At 42.8% G+C, this 21,605-nt stretch overlaps 2 protein-coding genes across 4 annotated transcripts in view; both read left to right on the top strand.

Moving 5' to 3' along the window:
- Window positions 1–2,048: 2,048 nt before the first annotated feature.
- rnf6 (ring finger protein (C3H2C3 type) 6) lies at window positions 2,049–9,128 on the top strand. Of its 3 annotated transcripts, none has more exons than XM_061921188.1 (4): window positions 2,049–2,205; window positions 2,863–3,000; window positions 3,073–3,231; window positions 7,185–9,128. In XM_061921188.1, the coding sequence occupies exons 2-4, from the start codon at window positions 2,871–2,873 to the stop codon at window positions 8,828–8,830; spliced, it is 1,935 nt and encodes a 644-aa protein (XP_061777172.1). In that variant the 5' UTR covers window positions 2,049–2,205; window positions 2,863–2,870; the 3' UTR covers window positions 8,831–9,128. The 3 variants fall into 3 exon arrangements, with proteins under 3 accessions (XP_061777172.1, XP_061777170.1, XP_061777171.1); XM_061921186.1 differs by having other exon boundaries at window positions 2,103–2,252; XM_061921187.1 differs by having other exon boundaries at window positions 2,105–2,724.
- Window positions 9,129–9,260: 132 nt separating this feature from the next.
- The window catches only part of atp8a2 (ATPase phospholipid transporting 8A2), a 44,756-nt gene continuing 32,411 nt past the window's right edge, over window positions 9,261–21,605 (top strand). Inside the window, exon 1 of the mRNA XM_061922485.1 lies at window positions 9,261–9,687. Within this exon, the coding sequence (XP_061778469.1) occupies window positions 9,645–9,687 (43 nt within the window). The 5' untranslated portion in view covers window positions 9,261–9,644. The remainder of the gene's footprint in view (window positions 9,688–21,605) is intronic.

Below are 21,605 nucleotides of genomic sequence, written 5' to 3'. Positions count from 1 at the left end.
ACATACATATGTATTTATTATTGAACAATAGAACACATACAGTACAGGCCACTGACTAGATGTCTTTATTATTGAACAATAGAACACATACAGTACATGCAACTGACTAGATGTCTTTATTATTGAACAATAGAACACATACAGTACATGCAACTGACTAGATGTCTTTATTATTGAACAATAGAACACATACAGTACATGCAACTGACTAGATGTCTTTATTATTGAACAATAGAACACATACAGTACATGCAACTGCCTAGATGTCTTTATTATTGAACAATAGAACACATACAGTACATGCAACTGACTACATGTCTTTATTATTGAACAATAGAACACATACAGTACAGGCCACTGACTAGATGTCTTTATTATTGAACAATAGAACACATACAGTACATGCAACTGACTAGATGTCTTTATTATTGAACAATAGAACACATGCAGTACATGCAACTGACTAGATGTCTTTATTATTGAACAATAGAACACATGCAGTACATGCAACTGACTACATGTCTTTATTATTGAACAATAGAACACATACAGTACATGCAACTGACTACATGTCTTTATTATTGAACAATAGAACACATACAGTACATGCAACTGACTAGATGTCTTTATTATTGAACAATAGAACACATACAGTACATGCAACTGACTAGATGTCTTTATTATTGAACAATAGAACACATACAGTACATGCAACTGACAAGATGTCTTTATTATTGAACAATAGAACACATACAGTACATGCAACTGACTACATGTCTTTATTATTGAACAATAGAACACATACAGTACAGGCCACTGACTAGATGTCTTTATTATTGAACAATAGAACACATACAGTACATGCAACTGACTACATGTCTTTATTATTGAACAATAGAACACATGCAGTACATGCAACTGACTACATGTCTTTATTATTGAACAATAGAACACATACAGTACATGCAACTGACTAGATGTATTTATTGTTGAACAATAGAACACATACAGTACATGCAAGTGACTATATGTATTTATTATTGAACAATAGAACACATACAGTACATGCAAGTGACTACATGTCTTTATTATTGAACAATAGAACACATACAGTACATGCAACTGACTAGATGTCTTTATTATTGAACAATAGAACACATGCAGTACATGCAACTGACTACATGTCTTTATTATTGAACAATAGAACACATGCAGTACATGCAACTGACTAGATGTCTTTATTATTGAACAATAGAACACATACAGTACATGCAACTGACTAGATGTCTTTATTATTGAACAATAGAACACATACAGTACATGCAACTGACAAGATGTCTTTATTATTGAACAATAGAACACATACAGTACATGCAACTGACTACATGTCTTTATTATTGAACAATAGAACACATACAGTACATGCAACTGACTACATGTCTTTATTATTGAACAATAGAACACATACAGTACATGCAACTGACTACATGTCTTTATTATTGAACAATAGAACACATACAGTACATGCAACTGACTACATGTCTTTATTATTGAACAATAGAACACATACAGTACATGCAAGTGACTACACGTCTTTATTATTGAACAATATATAATAGTATGTATGTACAGTCTAAGCAAGGGTGCACGTAAATTGCATGTATTCATTTGTATTTAAAGAGGACGAGTCTGTTGTAAAATGTAAGTGTTTGGCACAGTAAAGTTTAAAGACAATCCCGGTGTCACATTAGTCTGTATTTAAAGAGGACGAGTGTGTTGTAAAATGTAAGTGTTTGGCACAGTAATGTTTAAAGACAATCCCGGTGTCACATTAGTCTGTATTTAAAGAGGACGAGTGTGTTGTAAAATGTAAGTGTTTGGCACAGTAAAGTTTAAAGACAATCCCGGTGTAACATTAGTCTGTATTTAAAGAGGACGAGTCTGTTGTAAAATGTAAGTGTTTGGCACAGTAATGTTTAAAGACAATCCCGGTGTCACATTAGTCTGTCAGTTAGTTTCGTTGACGAATGAAATGTGTTATTTGTCTCAGCCAGGAACTAGGCCGAGCACATGTGTGTGTTTGCAGCCGGACTCTTGAGACGTGACGCCACTGGGGCCCATCTTGGAAGAGAGAAGGGGAAGTGTTTCCAGCCGGAAGGTTTAGGCGTGACGCCAGCGGTCCCATCTTGGGAAGGCAGAAAGCAGGTTTAATTCTCCATCTTCCATCTTCCACCTTCCAGCTGCTCCAGCGGGTACTACGTGTCTTGTCTCTGCTGCCGCCTGCCCGTGTCCGCCTCACACCTCCACGCAGTGTCGCCACTCTTTATCTGACGTCTAGGCCGCCATTTGTCCGCTAAGTGCTCGCTATTCGCTGTCGTCAGCTGCGCTAGCAGCTAGCAGCGGGCTAGCAGGGGAGAAGAAGACTAAGCTGCGTGTTTGTGAAAGCTGCTAAGCTGCGTGCCGCTTGTCCGTCCATGTGCGACCGCCACGACACTTTACACCAGCCTCATGCTTGCTTAACGCTTCTTTAAAAGCTCCTTCTTTTGTCTTTGCCTTGGCTTTGCATGGAGAGCATGTCCCGCCCCCTCTCCTCCCCCATTGGACACTTTGCCCGTCGCTCACTTGTCGGCGGCCGCTGATTGGCTGCTGCCGCCGAGCACAAGTGTCTTCAACGTGGCCTTGTCAAAACAGGCCAGAGTGGAATCAAACCTCCAAGACGTCAATGTGAGGACGACTTGACGTCCGTTGTGATGTTTTACACTCTGCTGGGGGATTGGACGCTCTATTTACAGTTGTGGCAATGTGTCCGTGAGTATTCATCACATTTGTGTCATTAACGATGGACCATTGTCTGTTGGCCAGCACCGTTCATGGCGATGGACCCTCCTGGAAGACAGGCGGAGCGTCTTCGGAGGGAGGAGGCCTATTATCACTTCATCAATGAGCTGAGCGAGGACGAGTATCGACTCATGAGGGACAGCAACCTGCTGGGGACCCCCGGTGAGGAGGAAGGCTGTCCTGTCAACAAACCATACCTCCTGCTCCTCTGTTGACCTCCACTTCGCCTTTCAGGGGAGGTGACCGCCGAGGAGCTCCAGCAGCGTCTCGACGGCGCAAAGGAGCGCGAGTCATCTCAGCCCAGCAGCGAGCGCCGCTTGCCTGCCGCTGAGCCGCTGGCACAGCAGGGCGGCAGCGGGGAGGACAGGGGGTCCGCGGGGAGACCAGGAGCAGGTAGAAGATCTGCTTTTTATTGCTTGTGGCCGCCCCGGTTTTTGTTACAACAAATACTTTAGCAGATACACATAGGCTAGCAGCAATCGTGTGTGAGCAAACGCAAAAACTCTCTGAACATTCATCGGAGCACATGTGAGCAACGTCGGACGTGCACACTTTGGCCACGCCAGCAGCTGACTTGATAACAAGTTCAATGTTTTATTTGAATAATCAAATGACAGCAGTCAATTTCCATGAATGTTTTTCTAATATAAGTGATTTGGCCCCCTTGAATAAATATAACAAATACAATCTTGTTTTTCATGAGCTGTGTGGTAGCACCTGGGGATAGGTTGATTGGCAACACTAAATGGGCCCTAGTGTGGGAATGTTGTCTGTCTATCTGTGTTGGCCCTGCGATGAGGTGGCGACTTGTCCAGGGTGTACCCCGCCTTCCGCCCGATTGTAGCTGAGATAGGCGCCAGCGACCCCGAAAAGGGAATAAGCGGTAGGAAATGGATGGATGTGTGGTATACTGTTTTAGGTCTAGGTGGGGGTCCAGTTTTGGAAATAATTTGTACCCCTTTCAGAGATCACATTTAGTTCCGCTTAATATATCTTTTTGTTTGCATTTCTCTAGTCCAGTGACAAGCGTTCCATGATTAATATTCATAAAACAAATTAACATTCTTAATAAATGACAGTAGAATAAGCACATCTGTTTGGGGGGTCATAGTGCTAGATCTGGAATTGACACTTCGTGTGGTGTTGGAGTTTTCTGACTTTTTGTGTGGCCATAAATGCATCACTGGCGAAGTGCCTTGACTGCGTGCGTTGAAGCAAGTAAGAGACAGAGAACGGCTGCTGTCGATGTGACATATGACAAATAGGGTTGGGTATCGTTTGAATTCCAATGATTCTTTGTTTCGATTCCGATTCCTAATGATTCTGGATTCCGATTCTTCTTGTACCATGCCAGGATCAATGTGTTTGACAGGTAGTCCCTGGAAGGTGCTATGTATTTTGGGTTGAGAGTTTTCACCATATCCCTGCAAACATAAACACACATGTAATGTTGCTGTTACTGTTTAGCCCAGTATTTATTAGCTTAGCTCTAACATTATTGCTTAACTAACCTAAATGTTGGAGATTCTACCTCTGAAAAGGGATGCAGTCTTTTGACTATGTCTGCAGTGACCTTTCTGTGGCACTCTTCCGTCTGTGGCACCTATTGTTTTACTTACCGGATTCGGACTGCAGTGCAGTCACCGAGGTGCCAGGCTGGGAGCCGGAGCCAGAGGAAGAGGCAGAGGAGGACAGTCGGCGCAGCGCGTCAAGACAAGACACGGATTTATTTGCACTCCATGAACTCGGAGGTGCTTCATCATGTTCGAAGTGCACCCTCCTAAGCACCAAACAGTCCTGTCGCACGTGTTACATTTCGCCGTAATTTAATTTTCTTTAGTAAAATAAAGCCACACTTTCGCCCGCCGACGCCCGCTATCCATGCTTGACTGACTCGCTCGGCTATGCTAACACTTCTGGCGGTGGGCGCTTCTTCGTTGGTGTTCAGCGGCTTCTTCTTCCGGCCGGCAGACTTATTCTTTTTTTCCGGTCGGCGGACTGGGTATCGAAACTAGGAATCGAAATTTTTACTTTTGAACGATTCCGGGAGAATCTGAAAGTTAGTCCCGGTTCCAATCCATACTCGATACCCAACCCTAATGACAAATAGTTGGTTTAAGCCTGTTTTGTACTGCAGACAATGACCAGTTTTGACGGATAGAAGTTTTTTTTTTTTTACTATGTTTCTGTTCTGGTTACGGCTGACAAACAGTTTTGTGCAAAAAATGGAATTCTTGCCCTCTTTAAAGCGTCTCTTCAGACTTAATAGTTTAACAGTGTTGACGAATATTGTTTTCTCTCGTGTGGCAGCTTGCCGTCACCTGTTACTCACAGTTCCATTGCAAAATCATACAGAACAAATTGTTATCTGTTTATTTTGTTTATAGTTCAGATGGGATTTAAATTTGTGCGCAGCATAGATCTGCTGTGTGCAGAGGGCAGGTGAGCAATGCGCACCTAAGAGGGAATGTTGGCTAGCAGTGTTAAATATCTGCATTATATAACCCAACCAGTGCTCACGATCCATCTTCCCTCATTTGTGCAGGAAAATCTATAGCACGCACAACATCAATAACAATATTCAATGTAACTGTTGTCCTCATCACTGTTCAATGACTGTGAGGTCTGTCCAGATGCATTAATGAAGTCATGACTTCCATCCATCACTTTCTTGAGCTACACGCTTTCCAAACACACGACCAAAACATGGGTCAGAAAGTTTCTATGCAGCAGAACAGCTCATTTTCTGCCATACAAACCAAACTAAAAGCAACTTTGTCGTATCGAAAGCAGCCGCTCATTCTTTCTCACCTGCACACGAGGCACGTGGCCAGTGGGGCGTTTACAGACACACAAAAAGTCGGACAACTCCAACACCAGTACTCTTGTTTGATTCTGTATATTGTACAGGATTGCTTATAGTTTTCATTGGATAGTTTATTTCAATTCTTCTTTTTGGTCTTTATTACTTGTGTGATTTATTTTTATTCCATATTTGTTTCCACTACCGCACTTTAAGTTAGTCCATAATCTTGTTAAATGCAAATGTAATGACAATAAAGTCAATCCTATTCTATTCATGTGTAATTCCAGGTGGTTACAATATGATTCACCAATCAAATGTGTGCTTATTCTACAGTCATTTATTAGAAATCTTAATTTATAAATATCCATTATGAAATGCTGTTATTATCCATCCATCCATTTTCTTCCGCTTATTCCCTTTTTTGGGGTCGCAGGGGGCGCTGGCGCCTATCTCAGCTACAATCGGGCGGAAGGCGGCGTACAACCTGGACAAGTCTCCACTTCATCGCAGGGCCAACACAGATAGACAACATTCACACACTAGTGCCCAATTTAGTGTTGCCAATCAACCTATCCCCAGGTGCATGTCTTTGGAGGTGGGAGGGGCCTATCCCCAGGTGCATGTCTTTGGAGGTGGGAGGGGCCTATCCCCAGGTGTATGTCTTTGGAGGTGGGAGGGGCCTATCCCCAGGCGTATGTCTTTGGAGGTGGGAGGGGCCTATCCCCAGGTGCATGTCTTTGGAGGTGGGAGGGGCCTATCCCCAGGTGCATGTCTTTGGAGGTGGGAAGAAGCCGGAGTACCCGGAGGGAACCCACGCATTCACGGGAAGAACATGCAAACTCCACACAGAAAGATCCCGAGCCTGGGATTGAACCCAGGACTGCAGGACCTTTGTATTGTGAGGCAGACGCACTAACCCCTCTGCCACCGTGAAGCCGTGCTGTTATTATATTATACAAATACCAATAAAAATCTCTATATTTTACAGACAGAAAGTTACAGGAATGTACACATGATCCCATGTTTACATCTCATTGTGCAACATGTCAATGTTTTAATCTGAAAGGCTGAGAAATGATTTCCAAAGCAGGACCCCCAGCCAGACATACAATACTAGTGCACCGCTCATAGAAAATAACATGTGTTGTCCTTGTAAGTGGCCAATAAGACTTATTAGAAAACAAGCTGATGGAAACGACTGCTGTTATTTGATTATAATAATAAGCAATTGAATGTATTGAGTCAGGTTTGGGACAGGTGTGCTGCACAGGTGATCCACCCAATGCTCGGGGAGTTTTTGTGTTTTCTCCCACTTGAACCATTAAGGGGAACATTGCTCAGGATGGATTAGCATGCAGAGTATTGTCTTGTAGTGAAATGTGACGCTCCTCTTAGACACACCTAATAAATGTTTTTGTCGCTGCTAAATAAAACATTTATTAGTTTGCCAAGAAATGATGTTATTCATGTTTAGCCAAGGAATATCAGCTCCCAATATTGGTATGGGTGGTGATTGAGTTTTTCAACATGTTCCTTGCAGGGGCCCTGGGAGAGCCAGAGACCTCCAACGGAGACTCCTTACTGGAGTGGCTCAACACCTTCAGGCGCACTGGCAACGCCACCCGCAGCGGGCAGAGCGGCAACCAGACATGGCGCGCTGTCAGCCGGACCAACCCCAACAGCGGGGAGTTCCGCTTCAGCCTGGAGATCAACATCAACCACGACCATCCCGAGGCGGGGGAGCACGCTGACACTTTGGACTCCGCCGAGCAACATCCCGCCGCCGCTCCCAGCGCACCGTCCCAGCGACTCAGTGGGTTTGGCGCTCCTCGGCCGGCTCCTTACCCCTCCCCCCGGCCCGCCCTCAGCAGGAGGATGCAGCCGCGCCGCACACGCAGCAGCACACTTCCCGTCAGGCCGCCTGCACTTGTGGTTTCTCCGCCTCCCACTCTTGATCCATCAGCACCTTCTCCGCACGCAGCCCCAGATGCGGGCCTGGCGCAGGGCCGCGATGACGTGACCTTATCTCTGGACTGTCCCCGGGTGTCGCCGCAGTCCGGCTCCGAGGCCCCCGCCACAGAGCAAGACGCCCGCAGGACTCGAACACGAGGACGTTCACGCAGGGCCGCGTCACGGCGAAGTCGTTCCCCCCTGCACAGGAGCCCCGTCACCACGTCGACGTCCACATCAAGCGTCCGCATCGTCAACATCGCAAGCGGCACCGGATCCGTCTCCGTGGAGACCGCGGCAGAACCCGCGGCAGAAACGGAGCCGGCTGGCGAGCGTGAGAACGAATCCCATTCCGGCGCGGCGGGAGCTTCATCCGTCCGCCGGCACCCGACCATCATGTTGGACCTGCAGGTGAGAAGGATTCGACCCGGAGAAAACCGCGACCGAGACAGCATCGCTAGCAGGACTCGCTCTCGAGCCCGGGTGGCTGAGAACACGGTGACGTTTGAAAGCGACAGCGGCGGGTTCCGGCGCACCATCTCCAGGTCGGAGCGGGCGGGGATCCGCACCTACGTCAGCACCATCCGCATCCCGCTGCGGCGCATCAGCGAGACCGGCCTGGGGGAGCCCAACTCCACCGCGCTGCGCTCCATCCTGCGGCAGATCATGACGGGCTTCGGAGAGCTGAGCTCGCTCATGGAGACGGAGGCGGAGTCTGAGAGCGTGGCCCCGAGTCACATGGACGTCAGCGTGACCAACAGCGGCGCCACTCACGAGAACGCCTCCGTCCAGGTGGGCTCGGGCGGACTGGACCCCGAGAGGGTGGGGCCGGCGGGGGCCGAGGAGGAGCAGGAGGGCCAGGCCAGGCTCGGGGGGGCCCAGGTGAGCGCCCCCACCAGCAGAGACACCAACAACCTGGTGGAGAACGGCACCCTGCCCATCCTGCGGCTGGCGCAGTTCTTCCTGCTCAACGACGAAGAGGACGACGAGCACCCTCGCGGTCTGACCAAGGAGCAGATCGACCATCTGGCCACGCGCTCCTACGGCCAGGTCAGCCTGGAGGGGGAGGCGGGGCGCGCCTGCAGCGTCTGCATCAACGAGTACGCCCAGGGCAACAAGCTGCGCCGCCTGCCCTGTTCGCACGAGTTCCACATCCACTGCATCGACCGCTGGCTGTCCGAGAACAACACCTGTCCCATCTGCAGGCAGCCCGTCCTGGCGCCGCGTCGCGAGTGAAGGTGCACCGGGATAGGCTCCAGCCTCCCCCCCCCCCCGGGAGATTTATGCTGCTTTGAAGAATCCTCCATCAAGTCTTTTCTTGGGCGCCAAACAATCATCCATGCCACACCCACTTCAACGCCGCCACGACTGGAGTGTAAATACTTGGACGGGACAGTTGATGTCTCAGAAGTGAGAGACGTATTGACCACCATGTTGGATGCACAGAACTATGAAGGACATAAACATGTGTTGTGTTCCATCCTCTCCAACCTCTGCTCCTTCACACAATAAAACACTTGGTCTGATGACGTCATTGGTTTACTCTTCTTCCCGACGGCATGAAGCAATAAAGGCAGATATAGCTACCCCGGAAAAAGTAGATTTACCCTTCAAAGTAAAAGCTTCGGCGATATTTACCCTTGCAAGTAAAAGCTTCCACGGTTTGTATCTTTGGATGAAGGAATTGATGTTCACGTTGTATGTTTTTGTTTTAAATAAGGAAGAAATCCCACAAAGGCTGTAACAAACAAAATCAGCTTACGCATGGCGACCGGGTGTCTTATTTTGAAATACTAAAGAGCGGCGGAACTAGCTTGTGAAGCTACCTCGGTATTTGTTTTGCGATCCTCCAAATCATCTACTGTAATTCCCTTACTGTACCTCTACTGTACCTCTACTGTACCTCTTTAACTGTGCCTCTTTAACTGTACCTCCTCTACTGTGCCCCCAGTAGTGTCCCCCCAGCAGTGGATCTCCCCCAGCCAGCGCACCTCCGCCGGCCTGCCCGCCTCCTCCATGATGCAGTGAGCATGTGGGGCCGCAGGGCGACATGTATTTCCACCGCCGGGCCAAGAAGATCCACAGCGAAGGAGGTAAGAAGCTCACATGTCACGCGGGTCGAAGCAGCATCTTTATGGATGTACTGCGGCATACAAACATCAACATGGCGCACACTTGCTGCTCTCCTCAAGTCATCGTCACTCATTAATAACCTCATGAAGTCATCTTCACTCATTAATAACCTCATGAAGTCATCTTCACTCATTAATAACCTCATGAAGTCATCTTCACTCATTAATAACCTCATGAAGTCATCTTCACTCATTAATAACCTCATGAAGTCATCGTCACTCATTAATAACCTCATCAAGTCATCTTCACTCATTAATAACCTCCTGAAGTCATCTTCACTCATTAATAACCTCATGAAGTCATCTTCACTCATTAATAACCTCATGAAGTCATCTTCACTCATTAATAACCTCATGAAGTCATCTTCACTCATTAATAACCTCATGAAGTCATCTTCACTCATTAATAACCTCATGAAGTCATCGTCACTCATTAATAACCTCATGAAGTCATCTTCACTCATTAATAACCTCATGAAGTCATCTTCACTCATTAATAACCTCATGAAGTCATCTTCACTCATTAATAACCTCATGAAGTCATCGTCACTCATTAATAACCTCATGAAGTCCTCTTCACTCATTAATAACCTCATGAAGTCATCTTCACTCATTAATAACCTCATGAAGTCATCTTCACTCATTAATAACCTCATGAAGTCATCTTCACTCATTAATAACCTCATCAAGTCATCTTCACTCATTAATAACCTCATCAAGTCATCTTCACTCATCAATAACCCCATGAAGTCATCTTCACTCATTAATAACCTCATGAAGTCATCTTCACTCATTAATAACCTCATGAAGTCATCTTCACTCATTAATAACCTCATGAAGTCATCTTCACTCATTAATAACCTCATGAAGTCATCGTCACTCATTAATAACCTCATGAAGTCATTTTCACTCATTAATAACCTCATGAAGTCATCTTCACTCATTAATAACCTCCTCAAGTCATCTTCACTCATTAATAACCTCATCAAGTCATCTTCACTCATTAATAACCTCATGAAGTCATCTTCACTCATTAATAACCTCCTGAAGTCATCTTCACTCATTAATAACCTCATGAAGTCATCGTCACTCATTAATAACCTCATGAAGTCATCTTCACTCATTAATAACCTCATGAAGTCATCTTCACTCATTAATAACCTCATGAAGTCATCTTCACTCATTAATAACCTCATGAAGTCATCTTCACTCATTAATAACCTCCTGAAGTCATCTTCACTCATTAATAACCTCATGAAGTCATCTTCACTCATTAATAACCTCATGAAGTCATCTTCACTCATTAATAACCTCATGAAGTCATTTTCACTCATTAATAACCTCATGAAGTCATCTTCACTCATTAATAACCTCATGAAGTCATCTTCACTCATTAATAACCTCATGAAGTCATTTTCACTCATTAATAACCTCATGAAGTCATCTTCACTCATTAATAACCTCATGAAGTCATCTTCACTCATTAATAACCTCATGAAGTCATTTTCACTCATTAATAACCTCATGAAGTCATCTTCACTCATTAATAACCTCATGAAGTCATCTTCACTCATTAATAACCTCATGAAGTCATCTTCACTCATTAATAACCTCATGAAGTCATCTTCACTCATTAATAACCTCATGAAGTCATTTTCACTCATTAATAACCTCATGAAGTCATCTTCACTCATTAATAACCTCATGAAGTCATCTTCACTCATTAATAACCTCATGAAGTCATTTTCACTCATTAACCTCATCTTTGCACCACATGACACCTGCCTCCTAGTCACCCTCTCATTCTACTCAGCTTTAACACACCTGACACTCAGTGTGTGTGTGTGTGTGTGTGTGTGTGTGTGTGTGTGTGTGTGTGTGTGTGTGTGTGTGTGTGTGTGTGTGTGTGTGTGTGTACACCTACTCGTCTCCTTCTAATGATGACTACTAACTACACAAAGGTGTTTCCTTCTAGTGATGACTACTAACTACACCTACTTTTTACCTTCTAATGATGACTACTAACTACACCTAGTTGTTTCCTTCTAGTGATGACTACTAACTACACAAAGGTGTTTCCTTCTAATGATGACTACTAACTACACCTAGTTGTTTCCTTCTAGTGATGACTACTAACTACACAAAGGTGTTTCCTTCTAATGATGACTACTAACTACACCTAGTTGTTTCCTTCTACTGATGACTACTAACTACACAAAGGTGTTTCCTTCTAATGATGACTACTAACTACACCTAGTTGTTTCCTTCTAGTGATGACTACTAACTAAACAAAGGTGTTTCCTTCTAATGATGACTACTAACTACACCTAGTTGTTTCCTTCTAGTGATGACTACTAACTAAACAAAGGTGTTTCCTTCTAGTGATGACTACTAACTACACCTAGTTGTTTCCTTCTACTGATGACTACTAACTAAACAAAGGTGTTTCCTTCTACTGATGACTACTAACTACACAAAGGTGTTTCCTTCTAATGATGACTACTGAGTACACAAAGGTGTTTCCTTCTAATGATGACTACTAACTACACCTAGTTGTTTCCTTCTAGTGATGACTACTAACTAAACAAAGGTGTTTCCTTCTAGTGATGACTACTAACTACACCTAGTTGTTTCCTTCTACTGATGACTACTAACTAAACAAAGGTGTTTCCTTCTACTGATGACTACTAACTACACAAAGGTGTTTCCTTCTAATGATGACTACTGAGTACACAAAGGTGTTTCCTTCTAGTGATGACTACTAACTACACAAAGGTGTTTCCTTCTAGTGATGACTACTAACTACACAAAGGTGTTTCCTTCTAGTGATGACTACTAACTACACCTACTTTTTACCTTCTAATGATGACTACTAACTACACCTAGTTGTTTCCTTCTAGTGATGACTACTAACTACACCTAGGTGTTTCCTTCTAATGATGACTACTAACTACACCTAGTTGTTTCCTTCTAGTGATGACTACTAACTACACAAAGGTGTTTCCTTCTAATGATGACTACTAACTACACCTAGTTGTTTCCTTCTACTGATGACTACTAACTACACAAAGGTGTTTCCTTCTAATGATGACTACTAACTACACCTAGTTGTTTCCTTCTAGTGATGACTACTAACTAAACAAAGGTGTTTCCTTCTAATGATGACTACTAACTACACCTAGTTGTTTCCTTCTAGTGATGACTACTAACTAAACAAAGGTGTTTCCTTCTAGTGATGACTACTAACTACACATAGTTGTTTCCTTCTACTGATGACTACTAACTAAACAAAGGTGTTTCCTTCTACTGATGACTACTAACTACACAAAGGTGTTTCCTTCTAATGATGACTACTAACTACACAAAGGTGTTTCCTTCTAATGATGACTACTAACTACACAAAGGTGTTTCCTTCTAATGATGACTACTAACTACACCTAGTTGTTTCCTTTTACTGATGACTACTAACTACACAAAGGTGTTTCCTTCTAATGATGACTACTAACTACACCTAGTTGTTTCCTTCTAGTGATGACTACTAACTAAACAAAGGTGTTTCCTTCTAGTGATGACTACTAACTACACCTAGTTGTTTCCTTCTAGTGATGACTACTAACTACACAAAGGTGTTTCCTTCTAGTGATGACTACTAACTACACCTAGTTGTTTCCTTCTAGTGATGACTACTAACTACACAAAGGTGTTTCCTTCTAGTGATGACTACTAACTACACAAAGTTGTTTCCTTCTAATGATGACTACTAACTACACAAAGGTGTTTCCTTCTAATGATGACTACTGAGTACACAAAGGTGTTTCCTTCTAGTGATGACTACTAACTACACCTAGTTGTTTCCTTCTAGTGATGACTACTAACTACACAAAGGTGTTTCCTTCTAGTGATGACTACTAACTACACAAAGGTGTTTCCTTCTAGTGATGACTACTAACTACACAAAGTTGTTTCCTTCTAGTGATGACTACTAACTACACAAAGGTGTTTCCTTCTAGTGATGACTACTAACTACACAAAGGTGTTTCTTTCTAGTGATGACTACTAACTACACAAAGGTGTTTCCTTCTAGTGATGACTACTAACTACACAAAGGTGTTTCCTTCTAGTGATGACTACTAACTACACAAAGTTGTTTCCTTCTAGTGATGACTACTAACTACACAAAGGTGTTTCCTTCTAGTGATGACTACTAACTACACAAAGGTGTTTCTTTCTAGTGATGACTACTAACTACACAAAGGTGTTTCCTTCTAGTGATGACTACTAACTACACAAAGGTGTTTCCTTCTAGTGATGACTACTAACTACACAAAGGTGTTTCCTTCTAATGATGACTACTGAGTACACAAAGGTGTTTCTTTCTAGTGATGACTACTAACTACACAAAGGTGTTTCCTTCTAGTGATGACTACTAACTACACAAAGGTGTTTCCTTCTAGTGATGACTACTAACTACACCTAGTTGTTTCCTTCTAGTGATGACTACTAACTACACAAAGGTGTTTCCTTCTAGTGATGACTACTAACTACACAAAGGTGTTTCCTTCTACTGATGACTACTAACTACACAAAGGTGTTTCCTTCTAATGATGACTACTAACTACACCTAGTTGTTTCCTTCTAGTGATGACTACTAACTACACCTAGTTGTTTCCTTCTAGTGATGACTACTAACTACACCTAGTTGTTTCCTTCTAGTGATGACTACTAACTACACAAAGGTGTTTCCTTCTAATGATGACTACTAACTACACCTAGTTGTTTCCTTCTAATGATGACTACTGAGTACACAAAGGTGTTTCTTTCTAGTGATGACTACTGACTAAGTAGAGCTAGTTGTTTCCTTCTGGTGATGAGTACTAAGAACACCTTGCTACTAAGTAGAGAGTACATGTTGTTGGTTAGTAGTGAGTGGACTAGTAAAGAGACAGAGACAGCATGAGAGTGACAAACATCTGCACTGCTGTGATAAAAAGAGGATTGTCATGGCTGCTAAGTAAACACACATGCTGTCAGGAGAGATAGGAGCCCTCCCTCCCACACACACACACACACCTGTGTTTACCTGTGGTTAACACAAGGGGGCGCTCCTGTGTGCTTAGTCCCAGGGTGGTGTAGAGGCCAACTGGCTTTTAGACCATCTCTCTCCTACAGGACACCATCTTTGCTTCCAGCTGCACTTCCATATCTCTTTGTCCTTCACCCTCAAAATGTGGTGCTTTTTAATTTCATATATATATATATATATATATATATATATATATATATATATATATATATATATATATATGTATATGTATATATATATATATATATATCTCAGTGACGTGCGGTGAGGTTCATGGCTGGTGAGGCACTGACTTCATCACAGTCAGATTTATAAACATATGAACCCTAAATAATATCTTCTTCATCATTTGATTGGCAGCAGTTAACAGGTTATGTTTCATAGCTCATACCAGCATTCTTTACGCATATAAACTGTAGCACACAAAAAAGCACATTTGATAAAAACAAACATTATTATGGTCTTACCTTTACTTATAAATGAAGTCCATGCGCCGCTCCTTCTGAACAAAAGAATCGATAACTTGTTTATAGAAGTCTTCCTTATCTTTCTTCACTTTTAAAAGTCTCTGTCTTGATGGAGATCTTCCTTTATTACCTCCTGCTTCCATTGAAAGTCCAGTTGATGGAGATCACTGTCTGAAGCAAACCTTTTAGCTCCGGTGTTGGTTAGTGCAGTGATTACACACTATATGTAAATATTACACAATAAAAGCAGAGTGCAGTGATTACACACTATATGTAAATATTACACAATAAAAGCAGAGTGCAGTGATTACACACTATATGTAAATATTACACAATAAAAGCAGAGTGCAGTGATTACACACTATATGTAAATATTACACAATAAAAGCAGAGTGCAGTGATTACACACTATATGTAAATATTACACAATAAAAGCAGAGTGCAGTGATTACACACTATATGTAAATATTACACAATAAAAGCAGAGTGCAGTGATTACACACTATATGTAAATATTACACAATAAAAGCAGAGTGCAGTGATTACACACTATATGTAAATATTACACAATAAAAGCAGAGTGCAGTGATTACACACTATATGTAAATATTACACAATAAAAGCAGAGTGCAGTGATTACACACTATATGTAAATATTACACAATAAAAGCACAGTGCAGTGATTACACACTATGTATAAATATTACACAATAAAAGCAGAGTGCAGTGATTACACACTATGTATAAATATTACACAATAAAAGCAGAGTGCAGTGATTACACACTATGTATAAATATTACACAATAAAAGCAGAGTGCAGTGATTACACACTATATGTAAATATTACACACAGTGATTATATATATATATAAATATGCCATCTTTGCTATCATGCATGTTGTTAGCATGTCACCTGGGACTATTTAGCAAGGATTAGCGTGCCCTAAGAGGCTTTCTTAGCCTCCACTTGCGCTGTGACGGCGTCAAAGGGAGCCAGGCTGGACTGCAGCTGGTTTAGGATCCAGGACATGGGGCTAGGACAGCAGGTGGTCTAGGATCCAGGACATGGGGCTGGGACAGCAGGTGGTCTAGGATCCAGGACATGGGTCTGGACAGTCTCACAGGCAGGCGGCGCTCTGTCGGTAAACTTTTCTTCATCACTTTTCAGGGAACACGTAGCAAAGTCCTAGACAAGGTCTGTTCCAGGGTCAAACTGTGGCCCTCTCTAATGCTTTCAGTGCACAGTCAACTTTATACAGGTGTAGCACAGGTGAGGTCATTGGACAAGTACACCTAACCAAGTGTAAAAAGAAGTATGTCGGAGTCAAGTGTGTGCCACCTTCTTGCATTGGATCACGTGTGGTCCTATGTTCTGTGTTCTGTGGTCAGTTTTTGAGTGATTGATTGAAACTTGTATTAGTAGATTGCACAGTACAGTACATATTCCCTACAGTTGACCACTAAATAGTAACACCCCAATAAGTTTTGAAACTTGTTTAAGTCGGGGTCCACCTTCATCAATTCATGGTATGGTCAGTGGTCAGTGTTCTGTGCTCAGTTCTCTATGTTCTATGGTCAGTGTCTATGGTCAGTGTTCTATGTTCTATGGTCAGTGTGTGTGGTCAGTGCTCTGTGTCTATGGTCAGTGTTCTGTGTTCTATGGTCAGTGTCTGTGTTCTATGGTCAGTGTTCTGTGTTCTATGGTCAGTGTCTGTGGTCAGTGTTCTGTGTTCTATGGTCAGTGTTCTGTGTTCTATGGTTAGTGTTCTGTGTTCTATGGTCAGTGTGTGTGGTCAGTGTTCTGTGTTCTATGGTCAGTGTGTGTGGTCAGTGTTCTGTGTTCTATGGTCAGTGTGTGTGATCAGTGTTCTGTGTTCTATGGTCAGTGTCTGTGGTCTATGGTCAGTGTTCTGTGTGCTATGGTCAGTGTCTGTGGTCAGTGTTCTGTGTTCTATGGTCAGTGTTCTGTGTTCTATGGTCAGTGTTCTGTGTTCTATGGTTAGTGTTCTGTGTTCTATGGTCAGTGTCTGTGGTCAGTGTTCTGTGTTCTATGGTCAGTGTTCTGTGTTCTATGGTTAGTGTTCTGTGTTCTATGGTCAGTGTCTGTGGTCAGTGTTCTGTGTTCTATGGTCAGTGTCTATGGTCAGTGTTCTATGGTCAGTGTTCTATGGTCAGTGTGTGTGGTCAGTGTTCTGTGTTCTATGGTCAGTGTCTGTGTTCTGTGGTCAGTGTTCTGTGTTCTATGGTCAGTGTCTGTGGTCAGTGTTCTGTGTTCTATGGTCAGTGTCTGTGGTCAGTGTTCTATGGTCAGTGTCTGTGGTCAGTGTTCTATGGTCAGTGTCTGTGGTCAGTGTTCTGTGTTCTATGGTCAGTGTCTGTGGTCAGTGTTCTATGGTCAGTGTCTGTGGTCAGTGTTCTATGGTCAGTGTCTGTGGTCAGTGTTCTATGGTCAGTGTCTGTGGTCAGTGTTCTGTGTTCTATGGTCAGTGTCTGTGGTCAGTGTTCTATGGTCAGTGTCTGGTCAGTGTTCTGTGTTCTATGGTCAGTGTCTGTGGTCAGTGTTCTATGGTCAGTGTCTGTGGTCAGTGTTCTATGGTCAGTGTCTGTGGTCAGTGTTCTGTGGTCAGTGTTCTATGGTCAGTGTCTGTGGTCAGTGTTCTATGGTCAGTGACTGTGGTCAGTGTTCTGTGTTCTATGGTCAGTGTCTGTAGTCAGTGAAGCTTAAAAGCAGAAACTCAGTTCATGCTTTGGATTGGTTGCAGAAATGTTTACAGCAAAGTTGTGCAGAAGAGTGATATGAGATGAAGAAGTGGATGTTGTACCCCTGCTGCTGGACTAGAAGATGTCCATCAAGGAGGTGGTCTGGGAAGCAGAGGAGCAACGACCACATATTCTCAATATTCAGTCTTTTATTCTTCATAGTTGATATTGTAGATCCCACATGATGTATGTGATGTACATTCTGAGTGTCTGTTCAGCAAAAAGAGCATATCAAAAACAGAATTACCTTTAGTTTTAGAATGTACATCATGTGGGATCTACTATATTAACTATGAAGAATAAAAGACTGAATATTGAGAATATGTGGTCGTTGCTCCTCTGCTTCCCAGACCACCTCCTTGATGGACATCTTCTAGTCCAGCAGCAGGGGTACAACATCCACTTCTTCATCTCACATCACTCTTCTGCACAACTTTCTACAACAAAGTTCAGTGATATCACTTGCAGGTCTCAGGTGTGTCTTGGCCCCGCCCACTCTGACTCTCAGATTGTAACCATTGCAATCATTTATATACTTTAAAACATGCAGCTAGCAGCATTGACATGTTAATGGTGTATTATGTCCAGGTAAATAGTAATGATGTATTATGTCCAGGTAAATGTTAATGGTGTATTATGTCCAGGTAAATAGTAATGATGTATTATGTCCAGGTAAATGTTAATGATGTATTATGTCCAGGTCGTCCAGGTAAATGTTAATGATGTATTATGTCCAGGTCGTCCAGGTAAATGTTAATGATGTATTATGTCCAGGTAGTCCAGGTAAATGTTAAAGACTCTTGATGCTGTTGAGTAAGACCCGTGTCACATGACTTCAAAGTTGACACCTCGTTGGTTGATTCTGAGACAGGATCCATTGTTTGTCTTATTTTACTGGAAGTGAGTCTTGCTTTTTCAAGCAGACAATTATTATACACTGGATTTTATACACATGGTTTGTTAAAAATGTACAAAGTACACAAGCAGTCAAGTGGTCACCTTGTGTAAAAGGTAAATAAAAAGAGAATACAACAAATCCTTTTCAACTGATATTTAATTGAATAGACTGCAAAGACAAGATATTTCATCTTCACACTGACACACTTTCTTCTTTTTTGCAAATAATCATCAACTTACAATTGAATGGCAGCAAAAAGAGTTGTCAGAGGGTCATTTTTACCAGTGTGTTACATGGCCTTTCCTTTGAACAACACTCAGTGCAGGTTTGGGAACTGAGGAGACACTTTTTTGAAGTGGAATTCTTTCCCATTCTTGCTTGATGTACAGCTTAAGTTGTTCAACAGTCTCCTGCCTCATATTTCACACATTTTCAATGTCTGGACTACAGGCAGGCCAGTCTAGTACCCGCACTCTTTTACTATGAAGCCATGCTGTTGTAACACCTGGCTTGGCATTGTCTTGCTGAAATAAGCAGGGGCGTCCATGATAACGTTGCTCCTAAAACTGTATGTACCTTTCAGCATTAATGGTGCCTTTACAGATGTGTAAGTTACCCATGCCTTGGCCACTAATACACCCCCATACCATCACACATGCTGACTACAACACACTAATACACCCCCATACCATCACACATGCTGACTACAACACACTAATACACCCCCATACCATCACACATGCTGACTACAACACACTAATACACCCCCATACCATCACACATGCTGACTACAACACACTAATACACCCCCATACCATCACACATGCTGACTACAACACACTAATACACCCCCATACCATCACACATGCTGACTACAACACACTAATACACCCCCATACCATCACACATGCTGACTACAACACACTAATACACCCCCATACCATCACACATGCTGACTACAACACACTAATACACCCCCATACCATCACACATGCTGACTACAACACACTAATACACCCCCATACCATCACACATGCTGACTACAACACACTAATACACCCCCATACCATCACACATGCTGACTACAACACACTAATACACCCCCATACCATCACACATGCTGACTACAACACACTAATACACCCCCATACCATCACACATGCTGACTACAACACACTAATACACCCCCATACCATCACACATGCTGACTACAACACACTAATACACCCCCATACCATCACAGATGCTGACTACAACACACTAATACACCCCCATACCATCACACATGCTGACTACAACACACTAATACACCCCCATACCATCACACATGCTGACTACAACACACTAATGCACCCCCATACCATCACACATGCTGACTACAACACACTAATACACCCCCATACCATCACACATGCTGACTACAACACACTAATACACCCCCATACCATCACACATGCTGACTACAACACACTAATACACCCCCATACCATCACACATGCTGACTACAACACACTAATACACCCCCATACCATCACACATGCTGACTACAACACACTAATACAACTGTCCCCATGGTTATTTTCCTCTTTGGTCCACAGTTCCAAAAAACAATTTGAAATGTGGACTTGTCAGACCACAGACGACTTTCCACTTTGCATCAGTCCATCATAGATGATCTCGGACCCAGCAAAGTGTTTCTGGATGTTGTTGATGAATGGCTTTGGCTTTGCATAGTAGAGTTTTAACTTGCACTTACAAATGTAGCGACCAACTGTAGTTACTGACCGTGGTTTTCTGAAATGTCCCTGAGCCCATGTGGTGATATCCTTTACACACTGATGTGGCTTTTTGATGCAGAAGATTAATCGGTCAGGATACTCGATAAAATACTCAATTACTAAAACATTTGACAGCTGCCACTCTAGTTCCAAATAAGTCTTTGATGAGCTTTCCTCAACTTTCTCAGTCTTTTTGCCACTTGTGCCAACTTTTTGGAAACATGTTGCAGGCATCAAATTCCAAATGAGCTAATATTTGCAAAAAATACCAAAGTTTTCCGGTGTGAAGATGAAATATCTTGTCTTTGCAGTCTATTCAATTGAATACATGTATTCTCTTGTTATGTAGTATTTAAAGAACATGACCACTTCACTGCTTTTGTACTTTATTGTCAGCATAATTTCATGTCAAAACAAAAATTCAAGGGCCAAAATTCAGTTCCATAAATTCACTGTGGGAAAAAAAAAATCCTGGTAGTTAAGACACAAGTAAACCTCCATAGCGAGTCTACTTGGCTGCCATGTGTGCTGATTAGGACCTACAATGCCACCAGGAAATAGCCTGCTCCCACTCCTCTGGTCTCAGGGGACATTCCTTATCAGTAGTCTGGGATGGACTTTGACCTGAGCATGGCGGGTAGTCGCTACATGGGGGACTTTACTACGCCAAGTGGGTCAACATCTGCCTGACTGGACTGTAAGAACAGTCACACTTGCAGCACCTTACACTTCACTCAGGCTGATGACTACTAGTAGGACTTAAATATAATGATGACTACTAGTAGGACTTAAGTAGATATAATGATGACTACTAGTAGGACTTAAATATACTGATGACTACTAGTAGGACTTAAATATAATGATGACTACTAGTAGGACTTAAGTAAATATA

Source organism: Nerophis ophidion, linkage group LG15 (assembly GCF_033978795.1).
Source record: "Nerophis ophidion isolate RoL-2023_Sa linkage group LG15, RoL_Noph_v1.0, whole genome shotgun sequence".
Taxonomy (NCBI): domain Eukaryota; kingdom Metazoa; phylum Chordata; class Actinopteri; order Syngnathiformes; family Syngnathidae; genus Nerophis; species Nerophis ophidion.
Note: the sequence above shows the minus strand (reverse complement) of the source record. Positions and strands in the feature narration are given on the sequence as shown.